Raw genomic sequence first — 17,180 nt, 5'->3', positions numbered from 1 at the left:
TTTAGCTTCCTTGCAATGGGTTTGAACATGCTCCTTTAGCTTGGAGAAGTTTGTTATTACCGACCTTCTGAAGCCTACTCTGTCAACTCGTCAAAGTCATTCTCCCTCCAGCTTTGTTCCGTTGCTGGCGAGGGGCTGTGATCCTTTGGAGAAGAGGTGCTCTGATTTTTAGAATTTTCAGCTTTTCTGCTCTGGTTTCTCCCCATCTTTGTGGTTTTATCTACCTTTGGTCTTTGATGTTGGTGACCTACAAGATGGGGTTTTGGTGTGGATGTCTTTTTTGTTGATGTTGATGCTATTCCTTTCTGGTTGTTAATTTTCCTTCTAACAGTCAGGTCCTTCAGCTGCAGGTCTGTTGGAGTTTGCTGGAGGTCCACTCCGGACCCTGTTTGCCTGGGGATCACCATTGGAGGCAGAACAGCAAATATTGCTGCCTGATCCTTCCTCTGGAAGCTTCGTCCCAGAAGGGGAGCCACCTATATGAGGTGTCTGTCTGCCTCTACTGGGAGTTGTCTCCCAGTTAGGCTACAGGGGGATCAGGGACCCACTTGAGGCAGTCTGCCCTTCCTCAGTGATTAAACGCCTCGCTGAGAGAACCACTGCTGTCTTCAGAGCTGTCAGACAGGGAAGTTTAAGTCTGCAGAAGTTGTCTGCTGTCTTTTGTTCAGCTATGCCCTGCCCACAGAGGTGGAGTCTAGAGGCAGTGGGCCTTGTTGATCTGTGGTGGGCTCCACCCAGTTCAAGCTTCCCAGCCGCTTTGTTTACCTCCTCAAGCCTCAGCAATGGCAGACGCCTCTCCCCCAACCAGGCTGCCACCTCGCACTTCAGTCTCAGACTGCTGCGCTAGCAGTGAGCAAGGCTCCATGGGCATGGGACCCACCAAGCCAGGCACGGGAGAGAATCTCTTTTCTGTTGGTTGCTAAGACCTTGAGAAAAGTGCAGTGTTTGGGCAGGCGTGTCCCATTTTTCCAAGTACAGTCTGTCACCGCTTCCGTTGGCTAGGAATTGGAAATCCCCTGACCCCTTGTACTTCCCAGCTGAGGTGACGCCCCACCCTGCTTCAGCTCGCCCTCTGTGGGCTGCACCCACTGTCCAACCAGTCCCAATGAGATGAACCAGGTATCTCAGTTGGAAATGCAGAGATTGCCCGTCTTTTGCATCAATCACGCTGAGAGCTGCAGACCAGAGCTGTTCCTATTCGGCCATCTTCCAGACCTTTTATTTTTAAAAGAAACTTTTTTACCCCGAATGAAATCTTACTCAGAAACCTTATTTGTAAATAAAATCAAAGTTCTACTCTGAAGCCCTCATAGATCTCCCCCCTCACAAGGACCCTGGAGACCCCCACCCCACAGAGTCATGGGGTTTAGTGTGACAGGCCTCATGTGTGGGTGCAATGCCCTCTGTCTGTCCCTGGCTTGGGCCGCTGGGCTTTATTGCCTCCTAGAGTCTCACACACATTAGGTGGTCAGTAAATAGGTTTTGAATTAGTGATTGAAACAATTTTGGGGACACCCACCAGCTTCTACTTTGGAGAGATCAGAGAAGCCTAAATATCAAACCTTTCAACTTCTTTTCATCAGCCCACATGCTTCTAGTCTCATTCTTGTTTAAATTTATACCCCACATAGTCATAGGAAGTTGCTGGCAAACTCAAAATGTGAAACAGCTGATGAATTGACACTATTTCTTTATGGTTGAAAGTAGATGTTACAGAAATAAGCTCTTTTATATTTTACTCCGAGCTCCCTTAACTTCATTTGGAAAGTAGCTAAGGAGTAAATAATGAATTTTACATACTAAATAAAGTTATATACTAATCAAAATATATGTCCTTCCAGCTGAATGTCCTGGCGAAGGGTGAGAAAGGAGCTGTTACGGATGAGAATCGTGCCCCCTGGTTTTGGAGGTGGGGGAGGCACAGAATAACTTATCTTGTTACATAGTTGGTTTGTTATTTTTCTTCTTCTATAAGTAAAGAAAAAGAGTTCTGAAAGCAAGAAGATGGAGAAAGCTAACTGAAGTGTCTTCTTGAGTTTGGCATGAAAGATTATGAATTTTATTTTTGTGGCTGATAGAGAGCACCATTAGGATACAGAGCAACATTAGGAGGAGGCTGAGCAGTAAGTAGTTAGTTGAGGTCAGGCACTGCCAATGCTAAATTAAGATTTCCTGTGAGTAAAAGGTTAATTTACAATTAGTAATAAAAGATATCTAACTATCTCAGGCATTGTTTCCAAAAGCCTTTTGAAAAAAGAATTGTCACTTAGTAAAGTTCATCCATTCAGTTTGTTAATAAAACTATGTTTTTAAGATTAAACTGCTCGAATGCAATTTATGCTTGTTTAGTCCACGTTTCTATGTCCCTCACCTCTCCTTGGTGATATGGTACCTGAAATTGCAGGTCAGGATTTATTTTGAGGGATTTTATTTTAAAGGTTAATAAAGTTCTGCTGAAGGGCAAATCTGTAAAATTAAGGATCTAATGATAAAGAAAGGGTGGCCGTAACTCTCCTGCTTGAAAGTTGTTTGAGGTGGGTAAGAAAGTGCAGGGTACAGCCTCCTGTATTTCCGAGGCATTGACTTGCCTCTGTTGGGATTCGAGAAGGACCCAATAAATAGCATGTCTTGCCCTGCCTGAGGAAAAGCGAGACAAAGGAGTCAGGATTTGGAGATGTAAAGTATCAGCTTTGTGAGTAATAAAGCAGATATTGAGGAGTGTGGCTTATATCTGTGGGCAAACAGGTTTCAAATACTGGACCCTGGAATTAGACAGGCTTACCTAGTGATGGGCAGTGCAGGAAAGTGCAGGCTCCTCTCTGTGGAAGGAGCAGAGCAGAGTGCAGGTTCTCTGTCTGCGTGATGGCTCCAGAGAGAATGGGAAGGAGCTGAGCTAGAGGTCACCAAACTTTCTTGGCTCGCAGGCACCCTTAGTACCTCAGCATGCTTTTTATAGTGCCTCTCAGTCAAAAGAAATACCTAACAGTCCTATGTGTTAAGTAAATTATGTCCAAATAACTCATCAGTATTAGTAAGCTGGGTGCCTCACAGCTTCTCTTGCATGTATCCCACAGGGTCGCTGTGAGTTTGCTGTAGCACTGCAGAGCACCATGGCACATAGTTTGGGAAATACAGTCTCCTTCAGAATTCAAAAATAAAATTAAGTCATAACAAATCCTCTTGTAAAAGGCTAAGAGGGGGTGAAGATGAGCCAGATGTATTACCCAAGTGGAGGTCCCTCCACATGGGAGAAAGCTTTAGCAGCGGGAGAAGCGTATGCCACCTCCTGCCGCCACACTTAACCCAGCACCTGGGCTTCAGCTCAGAGGAATCCAGAGCTGATGCGACTCTTTAACCTCGGAGACTGACACATGTAATCAGTTTGTACTCAGAAGCTATACCTTCCAGTGTTCTTGGTACCACATAAATCTTGGGAAGGGACATGGAACAAAGGTGATAACCCCATGGGAATACATTGAGTCCATCTCCACAGCCTACCCTTTCAATTCCACATGCCCTGAGGTCAAGTATTATGAAGGCCAAGGATAGACTTACTTTCATTTGACTAAGTTAGGTGCATATTGTCAGTTCTGTAGAGCCTCCGAGCAAACTATTTTTTTCTTCGCTTTAGCTCTAATGGAAGCATAGCCTGCAGTTAGAAAAATGAACAGCTTGGCCTTCCGTGTATACTTCTAACGCAGCAATCAAATGGCCACTCCTTTATAAGGCACAATTTCTATTAGTAATAAGAAATAGTACATGGTAGATTTCCAATCATAAACAACTAAATACTTCCTGTGTATGCCTCTCATTTAAACCACAAAATGTGCCCAGTCTGCATTTATAGCGTGATTGGTCAAGTGTGCATTTCATTCAGATTGTCCTCATCGGTAAAATACCAGTATTAGCAAATCGTGAATTGCTAAATGTGCAAAAATAAAAATTACCATAGTCAAGTATTTAATTCCCTTTTATTAAAATTGTATTGTGTCCTACTCAATACATACAAATTTAAAAGTTTGCAAACTATGTCTGAGCAAATGTTTAAATGTTTTACTATCTTCCCTGTCCCCGTGCCATGCCTTAAAAAAAAAAAAAAAAAAAAAGCACCTTTCAAGATTAATCACCTGGGGAGTTTGCTCTGAATTACTGCCTTGGGAGGTGGCAATATGAAACAGAAAATCTGAAATGAAAAGATTCTGGTTATGGGTGCCACCATGATTACCTGCAGAAAAAGGTGGGCTAATCAATTAACAGGAGATGCTGGCAGAAGCACATTTATGTAGGGGGGTCCAGGGGGTCTTTAGAAGGGGTGTGCTAAACAGGACACACCCACCCAGCTCCACCCGCCATGCTGCAGGTGCTCCTGTTTTCCCTTCCCTGCTGCATTGGCAAGTCCTACCGGCTTCAATCGCACGCCATTTCTCCCCTGCTCCACTTCCACCTGGGTGTCTTTTAGTCTCCCATAGCTTCACTCCTCCAGAGATCCTGGCAACTTAAAGCCTCGCAGGAGTCTCAGTTTCCTTGTCAGTAAAATGGGGATAATTAATAGTCTCTTTCTATGTCATGGGGTGATTATAAGATCACATGAGATGTATGCTGAAGCACTGTGTTAACTGCAAAATGCTATATAAATGTCAGGTGTTATAAATCATTAGCTGGTCTATTCCTCAGCTAAAGCGGTTTCTATGCATATTTTAGTTACCCCCTGAACAATTCTTTTTCAAATAGCAAATGTAAAGGCTGCTGTTTTTTTCTGCTAGGATTATGGTGGCTCCTTTGCAACTTTATGATGTAGGCTGAATCTTTAAATACTCCTTTGGCTCATATCCCTTCCCCTGAACACCCATGCGAGATCATAATCCATAAAACACAGAGGCAATAACTCCTTTTAATTGCCAGGAGTTCATCGTTTGCTAAGTTCTAAATGTAGTCACTTAGGCACTCCTTTTGAAAAGCCTGTCTCTGTTTATTCTGCAGAGCCGAGACTGTCTGAAGCTGGGCCCACCTGCCGAGGGAGAAGTCGTCCAAGTCAAGTGGCCCGATGGCAAACTCTATGGAGCGAAATATTTTGGATCAAATATTGCCCACATGTACCAGGTGGGTTCTTCCTTCTCTGTGATGCTTGCTAAGATTGACATGATAAGTCAGAAGGAGATAGTATCTCAAGTGTGCTGCTGAACAATAAGCCACATGAATTTGGGGCACCTCTTATTTTATGCAGGAGGCAAAGATTCAATGTGTAATGACCCAGGTCCAAACCCTGGAGTTTTATTACCAAGTTGGACACTGGGAAACTCTTAACATTTGATGAATGGTTTAACTGTAAGGAATATGGTTCTGCCAGAAAGATAAGTGACTAGAAGACAGGCTGCCTCCCACTGTTTCTGTTGTATGGGGAAAGACTAGTTGTCTTCAGCCAAGACAGCGATGGCCACTCTTCAACCAGCAGCCCCTGAATTGGTGGCTTTTGCTGAGAGACATAGTCTCCCCACTCCCCGCTATCTCAGCAAAGCTAGACAACAGTGCATTGACGTAGATGTGGCCAGCTAATGTCACAAGGAGCTGATGGTTATCATCCACCTAAGCTTAAAGGAATGCTTATTTAAATGAAAAGTACAGCTGTCAGTTGGACATTCTGTTCACCAGGGAACCCTACATAGTATTAAAGAGTATATATACAATTTAAAAATGAATTACTTTTATTTCACCCAGAAATGAGAATGAGTTAAGCTTTAATAAGGGAAACAACCAGGATAGCACGTGCACATTTATATTCCTTCAGAAAGGTTTTAAAAGGGGACATTTAGAGCCAATACATTGTAGAATTTTCAGTAGCACTGTGTCAGAAATCAAGATTCTCAGGCTAAACTGTAGAATGAAAACAGGAAGGTTGAAGTAAAAGGAGAAAAAGCAAGAAGGTTCAGGCCTGTTGAAAAACAGCTTGAGAATGATAAGACTGTCAGTTTCAACAGAGAAATTGTTCAAAGACTGATAAGGAGCAAGAGCTTAAATGGAAGAGTGCATTGTAAGACACTGCGTCAGGACCTGGAGCACAGTGTAGTTAAAGGTGTTCAAAGAAGTTTGAAAAACTTAGGAGAGAGTGTTTTTCATGGTCTAGAAAAACCTAAGGGGAATGGATAGGGGAGGATGTATACACATACATTGTGTGTGTATGTGTGTCTGTGTGTGTAAAGGCCATTTCCCCCTTTGCATATGGTATTGGTGACAGTCTCAAGATACAAATTCAAGTTATTTATAATAGTAAAGGTACTGGAGCTTCATTGCATTAGAATGACCAGAATTAGGCAAAAATCGCAAGACAGGCTATAATACTGGAGGATCCTGAAAAAGAAGCATTACTACATAATGCAAAATAAAATAATTAGATTTAATTAAATAATAGGTGCAAGAGTAAAGCTTCTTACATGTAGTAAAGCCATTTGCTACATGAAAAGAATCACATAATGAGAATATGTTGAAATTCAGGCTAATTAGTAATCAGTGTGTTAACTTCAGTTGAATTTATGATGGTCTATCAACATAAAACTATGAGCATATTTATAGACTCAATGAAAAAGTTAAGACTAATATTAAAATTGTCTGTCAAGCACAAGTAGTTTAAAATTCCTCATTAAGCCAAGTGGCCTTTTGAGATCATTTTGTGTTTCGTGTCTAATTATTCAACTTCACCATCAAATAAGGACAGTTTTAAAAATAGATATGACAGATAAATAAATACCTGCTGCACAGTGCCTAATATCCTAGGCATATGCATTTTTTGACCCTCAGAGTAGTCCTACAAGATAGATGTTATTGACTCCTGTCTTCCTGTCTTACAAATGAGAGAAGAAAGGCTGTGAGCAAAATTTTAATGATTGAAGAATAATTTTTTAATAATTTGTCCGAGAGCACACAGCTGGTAAAGAGAGGGCCAAAGTTCTCTCTCAGCTCTGCCCTAACTAGGGTGGACAACCATCCCTGCTTGCCTGGGACCATCCCTGATTTTAGTACTGAAAATAACTACATCCCGAGGGACCCTTGAGTCCCAGGCGAACTAGGACGGTTGGTTACCCTAGTCCTAGCACAGCATACTCCCTTCTAGGTTTGTAATTGCCTTTTTGTCTTTTAGATGTTTTAAGTGGTCTAAAACAAATAAAAGTAGGCACAGGTGGTTCTAGCTATGCTATTGAGTTGTGTAAATCAGATGACACTATAGCCTAGTTAAATGTTAAAGAAATGTTTCTGCTCAAACAAGGCCAGGAAGAAAACCCTTCCCATTGTTAGCCCTCCCGGAAGTGACAGCAAGGGTTCTCATGTGACTGGCACCTAATTCCACTGTATTGTTTAGCTTATTCAAAATGCTAACAGTATGTGGATAATAATATGTTCAATTGTATGTTTGATCTTTATTAAGACCGTGATGGATGTTCATCAACCAGAATTGGTAACTTGTGCCTGAGAGACATACCCACCTGGGTGTCTCAGCAAAGGTAGAGCAATGCATTGGCACAGATGTGGCCAGTTAATGTTATCCACTCAAGCTTAAGAGAGTGTTTGCTTAGTGCAAAGTGCAGCGATATATCAGTTGGACATTCTGTGAATTAAACAATAAGTGTAGCTGGGCACAGTGGCTCATGCCTGTAATCCCAGCACTTTGGAAGGCCGAGGCAGGCAGATCACCTGAGGTCAGGAGTTCGAGACCAGCCTCGCCAACGTGGTGCAACCCCGTCTCTACTAAAAAAATGTATAAAAATTAGCCAGGCATGGTTGGCGGCATGCTTATAATCCCAGCTACTTGAGAGGCTGAGGCAGGAGAATCACTCGAACCCAGGAGGCAGAGGTTGCAGTGAGCCGAGATCGTGCCATTGCACTACAGCCTAGGCAACAAGAGCAAAACTCCGTCTCAAGAAAAAAACAAAAAAAAATTAGTGTAAATTTTTTTTCAAACTCTAGATTTTTTTTTATTAACATGGCACAGCTGTGTGGTTTAACTTACCTTTTGTCCAGAAGTACAAGCATATTTTCATTTCTTAAAAGTAAAAAATTCAGACAAAATTTAGGGACTTCAAAAATATCATGTGGTTCAGAGTCAGAACATATTAAGTATTCTACCTGATTACATCCCTTTTGTTTCCTGCTAGATTAGTTCATGTTGGATTAAACCTAAACCAATCTAAACCTAGGTGCTCTAGGTTTCTGTTAGCTGGTGTTATTTACCTTTTCTTTGTCAAAATCTTTTAAAATCTTAAAAACAATGAGTTATGAAATTATTTGCTCCCATTTGTTTAGTGCGAAAAAAGTTTTAAACATTTTGTTTTAGATGATGATGTATTTTCACACATTGATGAGGTTTACATGTTAGGAAGTTGAGAAACAGATTTTCCCGGCTCCTTTGATGGCATTTGATTGAATTTGAGAAATGAGTTTTGAAAGTTCAAGCTCTGTAAGAAATGGATAAATTATTTTATCTGAGAGGATTATTATATAAGAGTAAACAGGCCAGGCATGGTGGCTGACACCTGTAATCCCAACACTTTGGGAGGCCAAGATGGGAGAATTGCTTGAGTCTAGTCAGACCTTGTCTCTACTAAAAAACTAAAATGAAATAAAATAGCTGGGCGTTGTGGCACACAGCTATGGTTCCAGCTTCTCAGGAGGCAGAGGTGGAAGGATTGCTTGAGCCTGGGAGGTTGAGGTTGCAGCGAGCTGAGATGAGGCCATTGCACTCTAGCCTAAGCAACAGGGCAAGGCCCTGTCTCAATTTAAAAAAAAAAAAAAGAGGAAATATATTATCTTTTCTTTCACAGAGAGAAACAGTTATCCTTGTTATGTTGTCAGAGCCTCTTAAAGAAATGAATGGTGTTAACAGACTCAACCCATTTTAATGCTAAATTTCCCACAATCTCATGTTTCGTGATTTACATTTGATCAGCAGCTACTTTTCTTTGTTTTTGCTTCGCCAGATAAAGTTTTCATATCCCGTATTCCAAGACACTCATTTCCAAGAATTTTGGCCTGTTTTAAAATGTATTTTGTATTTAGTTTATTTATTTATTTTTTTGTTTTGAGACGGAGTCTTACTCTGTCACCAGGCTGGAGTGCAGTGGTGCGATCTCAGCTCACTACAACCGCTGCCTCCCGGCTTCAAGCGAGTCTCCTGCCTCAGCCTCCTGAGTAGCTGGGACTACAGGCATGCGCCACCATGCTTGGCTAATTTTTGTATTTTTGTTAGACAGGGTTTCACCATGTTGGCCAGGATGGTCTCTATCTCCTGACCTTGGAATCTGCGTGCCTCAGCCTCCCAAAGTGCTGGGATTACAGGCGTGAGCCACCATGCCCAGCCTCTACTTAATAAGGGAAATAACTCCTCTTACTTCCTTGGTTGTTGGCTGGTTCCCTTGTTTGTTCTGTTTGAGTCCTTTTAATCTTTTCATGTAGTTAACTGGAGCCTTTAAAAATGGTCAGTGCTGTTTTTTAATATGTATCATGTTATCTTATCTTTCATTAGGTTGAGTTTGAAGACGGATCCCAGATAGCAATGAAGAGAGAGGACATCTACACTTTAGATGAAGAGTTACCCAAGAGAGTGAAAGCTCGATTTGTAAGTGCTGGCAGATGCCACTTGGGGACCTGCCAAGTGAATTCCTTCTCCTCACCTCATGTTTCCCAAGCCCGGCAGGAAACATACTTGGGCCTTTGGATTAATTCTAAAAAAAGCCAATGCAACTTTTTCCTTGGTGGAACCTATTGAATGCAAACTTCAAATTCAGCCAAAATTGGGGAAATTAATGCTTGTGCTTTATTTTTCTTCTAATGAAGTCACATGATGCTTCTTTGTGTTAACATTTATTGGTGCACAAAAATACTTACTGAATGTGTGCTCTGTGCAAAACACCAGGAGCGAACAAAGATACCATTAAGGCATTTGCAATCTTGTTAGTAGAAGCAACATTAAAAGAAAGTATTCAGGAGTAGATCAAAGGGGACTCGGCATAATTGAATGTCTGTCTCTTCTTTTATAGGTTTATCATGGATTGACTACCTTCTGTCTCAGAAAGTCACTGATGTTTGTGTCAGTTCATCATTAAGCTAAACTCTGACTTTCATAATAAAAGGGATAAACAAAGCCTAAATGCTAGTTGTGGGAATACTAAAGCAGTTTTTTAAAAAGGAAATAGTAGTTTCATGCCCTCACATACCATTAAAAGATGAACAAACATGGACAAATAATCAAAACTGAAGTTGTTGAAAAATATTCACAATAATTTAGGCTTCATATTATTGTATTATAAAATATTTAGTGGACCCTGAAATGAAGTCAGTTTTATTCATTTAGGATTATATCTATTGCATCTGTGAAATGATAAATCCTAAATAGAGAAATTTGAATGGATGGGGTTTTTCTGACTAAAATGAAATTTTTTTTCTGAATAATTCAGTTTAGTGAGTGCTTATGATATACTTATCTGCAGTGATAGAGTCACTGTAGATTATGTGGTTATTTTGGAAAAACCAAGGGTTTTCTTAAATCAGGGATGTCCAATCTTTTTGCATCTCTGGGCCACACTTGAAGAAGAAGAATTGTCTTTGGCCTCACATAAACTACACTAACAATAGCTGATGAGCTATTAAAAAAAAAAAAGAAAAAGCAAAAAAAATCTCATAATGTTTTAAGCAAGTTTACAGATTTGTGTTTGGCCACATTAAAGCCATCCTGGGCAGCATGCAGCCCGCGGGCCATGGGTTGGACAAGCTTGCCTTAAACGTTCAGTTGTGTATGCAGCTTTTTTCCAATCAGGTGGGATCCTGACAGCAGAGTAACTGCATCAGGTGGGAACTGACTTTCCTCTCAGCTGCATCCTTCAGAGGAAGGTCCTTCAAAGTGAAATCGTCAAGAGGAGTGGTGGTATTGCTGCCCACTCGATGGGAAATGTGGCTCAGAGGGGACCCACACACCTGTAAATAGAGTAACTACTAGATAATAACAGCAAGCAAAGAAAAAATTAAATATTCCTGTTGTAAAGATACCAGCCAAATCTTACCAAGACCGAAAAACCTTAGATGACTTGTCACTATTCTGAGACCTGAAATTTCTTGAGAAAAACTTTCCTTTTCGAGATGTTAGAGATAGCTTCCTCTCGTTCTGTATTCCTGTCTTCCTTGGACTCCCCTCTTCCCTGCCTTATTCCCAGCTCCTCCTGCTCCTTTCTTTTCCTTTTTCAGCACCTAGAGATTTAGAGGATGGGGAGTGGAGTAGGTAGCCTCTCAAAGTCTCTTAGGTCTTTCATTTTCTAATCGATGTATGACTAAGCATCCTACCAGCTGAGTCTTGTAGATTTCAAATACTGTTTCTTAATCACATGAGAAGAAAGCTCATTGCTTTCATACTCTGATCACAATCTCTTTGTTTCACAGTAGATTTCGCTCAGATACCAGGATGCCTTCCCCTGTCGCTGTCTCTGAACACAGGTCCTGGATTTTCTGAGGTCTATTTCACTGAACAAGCTCACCAACATTCAATTTTTTTTTTTTGTTCTCAGAGAAAATTTTTAATTAAAAAAAAAAAGTGAAAATATATAAATCACATCCATACACTCTGAATGCAGCCTGCTATTCTGAGCGGCTGAGCCAAGTAGAAAATATCTTAGGGAACAAAGGCTCACAGTCACTAAGTCCTGTTGGCCACCTTTATTGAATCAAAGACAGACACAGTCTTGTCGTGGCCAGCCTGTTTCTCCCCTGGGTTGGTACGTAGCCCTCAGACCCTTGGTTAGTCTGTCCATGATTATTACTTTTTTTTTTCCAGTTGGCAAAACAAATCTAATTGGAAAACTCATCGATGGAAGATATTTTATGGTTAGAAAAGTCTCTTTTGTTTTTTAAGGATGGAGGTTAACAGCCCTTGTCAGGAGGCCTTGTATTTTAATGACTTTGGCTCACCCAGACACACGCTGACTGGGGGAGAAACTGTTCAAAAGAGCCAGCAGTCCACCTCAGTGATTGTGCGGGGTTCTTTTCCACTCACTTCAGAAGCAGCCCCATTACCTTTTATTGTCTCACAGAATAACCGTAGCAACGGTGCATAATTAGCTACAGCGCCTGGTAAATCGGTTTTATTATTGTATTTGAGAGGCCGACTTTTGCTGTTTCTGCACAGTGGCAACACTTTCATAGATGTTTTATTTTCTTCTTTGATAACTTTAGCACTTACAAAAGTGAAAGATTACTCAGAGAAGTATTTTGCCAAGAATGAATGAAACAAAAGTGTTTTCTCCTAATGGCAGAGGGAACCCAACCAGCCCATAATGATTTAGTTTTCTTCTCTAGTGAAACTTAGGTGTTATCTGGGGGAAGCCATGGAGGTGGCCTGTTACCCTGAGTAACTGTCCCATGAACTGGCTGGAAACATGAACAGCTTTATACTTCGGTACATTTTTTGTTTTCAGGCTTCCTTGTGGCCGTTTTCTTGTTTTTCTCTTCTTTACTATGGACCGTGTGTTTTCAAGTCCTAAAGTGTCTTTCACCTCTGCCTCTGCCAGCAGCCAGGGGAAGCAGTCTCAGCACAGTGAAATGTGCTGTGTGTTGATGTCATCAGAAGTCATCCACCTCAGTGAAAACAGCTGCCAGTGCATTTTAGGAGGCAAGATAGTAGGGAATTGGGAAGCAAAAACAGTGCGTACCGTAGACTTCAGGCTTTATCTGATTATCACAGAAAAAGCCACATGCCCTTACTCAGCAAACACTTAGTGAACAGTAGCCAAGTACTACCCACATTGTTTGCCGTGGGGAACACATGTAAAATTGGGTACACAGTCCCTAATATCCTCACCTTTATGGGGTTCCCTGATGGGGAGAAACTTACTTGCCCCTTACCTCTACCACTGCCCTCATCTTACTGAGTGGATGTGTCAGGGCCACAGGAGTCCCAAAGAAGGACCCTTAAGCTTGCCGAGGGCAGAGACAGTAGAATAGAATAAGTTTCACAGAAACGAAACAGTGTCCAAAGACAGAGAAGCATGGGGCCCCGAGCCAGGCAAGTATGACCAGGACCTGCAACTGATGCTGTCTGAGCAGAGCACGGGGCAGGCTTCTGGCCAGGTTATATAGGTCTAGCCCAGGGAGTGGGGATGTCATCTTGAAGGCAGTAGCCTGCTGGAAAATTACAAGGAAGGGCATATAATCATGTAGAGTCTTATAATAAGAGGGCTATTAGAGAGCTTTCTTCCAGTGGTATTGTGGGAAATAGGTTGGAGGTACAGCATTTATTGCAGTGGTTTGCAGAGGTGAGGGCCTGCCCCATAGGGTAAGGATCAAGAAGAAAGGCTGAAGGGCTTCAAGGTACATGCAGGAGGAATCCTGGACACGATGGGGAAATGTGTACAGTGCCTTTAGGTTTCTGGCCAGTGTAACTGGGTACATGGGCATGGTGGTGCCTTTCATGGAATGTAGGAAGGACAGCAATGGAGAAGGAAGGCTTTCAGTTCAATTTAGGACAGGCTGATTTGAAGGGCCTCTGAGACAGGGACTTTGTGATGCCTGCTGGGGAAATGCACTTACAGGCCTGAGCTGGAGCAGGAGATGTGAGCATCTCCTGCAGACACTGAAGCCAGGGGTGTGGGCACAAAGGTCCAGGGAACAGGAGTGGAGAGGAGAAGGCCCAGTGCCAAACCTTAGGGCATCGTAGTTGAGCAGATAGTTAAGAAAGGGAACCCCTGAGACATCAAAAGTGAGCAGCCAGAGAAGGAGAAGCAGGAGAGTGGGTTTACAAAATGACAGAGAAGAGAGCTTTAAGCCATAATTAGTTGGCAGACTAGTCAAGTCAGTTTAGGGATAGGAAGGTGTCACAGGAATTAGCAACTAGGACTTCATTCAGCAAGAACAGTTTCAGGGAAGGGGTGGGGCAGAGGCCCAAAGCTAAGTAGGAGTAAAGGTAACTTAGAGATGACTGTTGACATTTGTCAAAAACCTTGTTGGGCAAGAGCCAGAGGGGAGATGAAAAATGAGGGAAGTTTAAAATGAGAAGACTTTAATCTTGCTTTTGTTTGGGGAAGGTCCCTGGGGTTGGAGGGTGAGGAGATCCTGGAGAAAGTAGGGCTAAATGGAGCCCCCCACTTTGGGTGGGAGAGGCGAGGGAAAGCCCAAAGCCATGCCTGGGGCCCTTCTAGCCTGAGCTGGTGACTGGGGCATCTGTACCCTAACCCCAGCTGACCGAGTCAGATCTTTGTCCAGTGTTCTGATGATCAAATGCCGTGCCGTTTTGCAATATAACACCAGCTGCTTTTAGTCCACAGCCTCTGACATGCGATTTGAAGACACATTTTATGGAGCAGACATTATCCAAGGGGAGAGAAAGAGACAAAGAGTGCTGAGCTCCAGGTTTAAGAATGAATATGTGGCCGACCCTGTATACCGCACTTTTTTGAAGAGCTCTTTCCAGAAGAAGTGCCAGAAGAGACAGTAGTCTGCATACATTGCTGCAGGCCACAGAGCAGCTTGAGTTGGAAGAGAGAAGATGAAGGGACATCCCTGGGGCTGTGCCATGACTTTTGCTGGCATAGGTGATGGGGTGTGTCTCTAACAGTGGTAAATCGGGTTTCCAGAGTTTGGTCACCAAAAATACACAATACACAATTAATTGGACACAGCAATCTGAAATCATCTCTAGTCTTGCTTTCACTTGTGAGCAATTGTCTTCTATGATCCCAAAGAAGTTTTCTAAGTGAAAGGAAATACTAGTGAATCACCCACTAGGAAAAGCCACTGCCACAGAGGAGGCGGGTCCCCTTGTGCGGCTTAGGGCCCTGTCAGGAAACACACGGGGACCTCTCTCTCTAGCTCCAGCAGGTGGCACCTCGGTACCCAGCAGGGAGGGTGATAATTTATATATTTTCCACAGTCAGGGAAGGACTCTCACTTATTTGTTTCAAATTGCAGTTTTTATAAAACATTTTTAAAACACAAATGGCATGTATGCTAATGAGATTTACCTGTGTGCTATCTGTATTTCCCTTGTACAGAACTTTTACATTTTTGAATATTCCTATTACTTTTGATTGTGTCTGATGGGAACTGAGTTGTTGGCCTTTGTGAAATGAAACTTTTGGCTCTTGAGAAAGAATTCTTATGAATTGTTATGCGAATTTTATATATTTAAAGAGGGAGATCTGGGGCTGTTATTTTTAAACACTTTTTTTCATAATACATATTCTGAGTAGATATTTATAAAATATATGTTTCTTTCATTATGTGTTTGTAAAATTAGAGTTTAAATAAATATGCTTTGATGCATAGTTTTGAACTAATGTAACATGATTTTTCTTTTTTAAAACAGCCTGAAAATGTACTAGTGTTTAAAAATAAAGATTTCCATTTTCTCCAGTCCTGTCTCTGACTTGCTTATTTGTCTGGGTTTAAACCAATAGAAAAACAAGTTTATTGGAGAGCTGGCTATCAGGACATACTGCGGCCCAGGTTTTTCAGACCCTCCTTCTGTTGCTGACTTTTTCCATGGTTGTGGCACATACATGGCGATATTTTTGGAGACAAAGTCCCCTGCCTGCCCGCTTCAGTACCAATGGAAGTGTTTTCTTCAACTCCTTCTAGGCCCTGAATACATCTCAGACCCTTGAGTCTGGATCACTTTTCGTTCCAGGATTCCTGGTCCGCAGCTGTCATTAGTAGGAATTAGAGGTCTTCCAGTCCCTCCTTCATTGTATAAATGAGACCTGGAGGATAGACAGGAAAAGGGATGCCCAAGGGCAGGCAGTTTTGGTGACTGCTTCAGTTAACTGGGACCACCATTTTGCCACATTACAAACAATTGCAAAGTTGCAAAATCTTAGTGGCCTACAGCAGAGGAAAGCATTTATTTCTCTCATCTAGGCAGGGCTTGGCTGGACAGCTGTGCTGACCTTGGCTTGGACTAGCTCACACACCTGCTCCGTGGGTCTCCCATCATTCTAGTGGACCCAGTGGGCAGCCCAGATATGTTCTTCTCATGTCAATGGCAGAGGCAGGAGAGCAAGGAAGCCCAGCCAAGTAAGCACATTTCAGTCCTCTGTGGGACACTGGTTAACATCCTATGGGCAAAAGCCCAGAGCCAGGGACTGGGACGGCATTTCAGACTTTTATGGCAAAGGGTATGGATGTATCCTGGTCCTGGGTAGAGAGTGAAGACCAAAACAGTAAGGAAAGAGCCACAGCTAAAACCCAGTTCCCTAGACTGCTCCCTGGCTGGGTGCTCATATTCCAGAGTACCTTGTGGCTGAACTCTGAGCTGGGGTAGAGCCCACCAGCCTTCTTTTTACAGAGACTAAGCACTCCACATTCTCTACCAGTGTAGTCATATATTTTATCAACTAATCAAGCTTGAATTTTCTATCTCTAGGTTTTGAATGGAACTGACCTGCTGTCTCTATAATATGACGGGAAAGTAGGCCTGGGTAAGGCATTAAGAGGAATTAATCTAAATAGGATCATTTGTTCTGTACAAGTTTGCCTGTCAGCAAGATTTCTGATTGGCTGCCACAGGGAGAAAATGTGCAGAGGTCTATGCGATCTCAAATACAGCTGTTTTTTATAGTCTCACTTAACAAATGTGCCTATAACCAAGTACAGCTGTATATGGCCTTAGTAAAATAGTGCTGGCCACAAAGGCACTCTAGCTATTGAGAAAGGCACCTTTGTTTCACTGCATTCTGCGTAAAGTGGTTATTAGCTCTATGACCAGACAGACCGTTAAACCTTTTTCACTTACTGTGTGGCACTTCAATTGTGATTTTAATTTTTTTGTGTTACACTGACTGCATGTTTAGTGTATATGTGTAGCATAAAATCAGCTGAAGTCCTTCTAGTATTAAAAAAAATTGCTTAGCTGTGACAATTCTAATGTAACACTAATTGCAAGCCCTTTCTCTAGAGGTTAAGGGATTAGTAAAAACAGCCTGGCATATTTCATAACATTTTAATTCCTTTTTGTGTGTTTGAAATGAGAACAATGTGATCCTTGTCAGTTTACTTTTATTAAAGGACTTTTTTTTTTTTTTTTTTTTTTTTAGTTCAACTAGAGAGAAATTGAGAAGAAGCATCCACTGAAGTATCACATGGCTTCTTAGAATTTATTACACATTGTTATTGGGTCACAGTATGTGAAAACATGGAGACCGAGAATACAGAAC

The 17,180-nt window shown here is 42.0% G+C and overlaps 1 protein-coding gene across 11 annotated transcripts in view; it reads left to right on the top strand.

Annotated features, from left to right (window-relative positions):
- KDM4C (lysine demethylase 4C) overlaps positions 1 to 15,381 on the top strand; it is a 412,741-nt gene extending 397,360 nt beyond the window's left edge. For 8 of the 11 annotated variants that reach the window (XM_054519941.2, XM_024251879.3, XM_063713994.1 and 5 more), the window contains 3 exons: positions 4,981 to 5,100; positions 9,512 to 9,604; positions 14,288 to 15,381. In XM_054519941.2, coding sequence (XP_054375916.1) covers positions 4,981 to 5,100; positions 9,512 to 9,604; positions 14,288 to 14,464 — 390 coding nt within the window. In that variant the 3' untranslated portion in view covers positions 14,465 to 15,381. The other 3 variants (XM_063713996.1, XM_063713995.1, XM_063713997.1) reach the window with 1 other exon arrangement.
- Positions 15,382 to 17,180: the final 1,799 nt, after the last annotated feature.

This window comes from Pongo abelii, chromosome 13, assembly GCF_028885655.2.
Source record: "Pongo abelii isolate AG06213 chromosome 13, NHGRI_mPonAbe1-v2.0_pri, whole genome shotgun sequence".
NCBI lineage: Eukaryota > Metazoa > Chordata > Mammalia > Primates > Hominidae > Pongo > Pongo abelii.
Note: the sequence above shows the minus strand (reverse complement) of the source record. Positions and strands in the feature narration are given on the sequence as shown.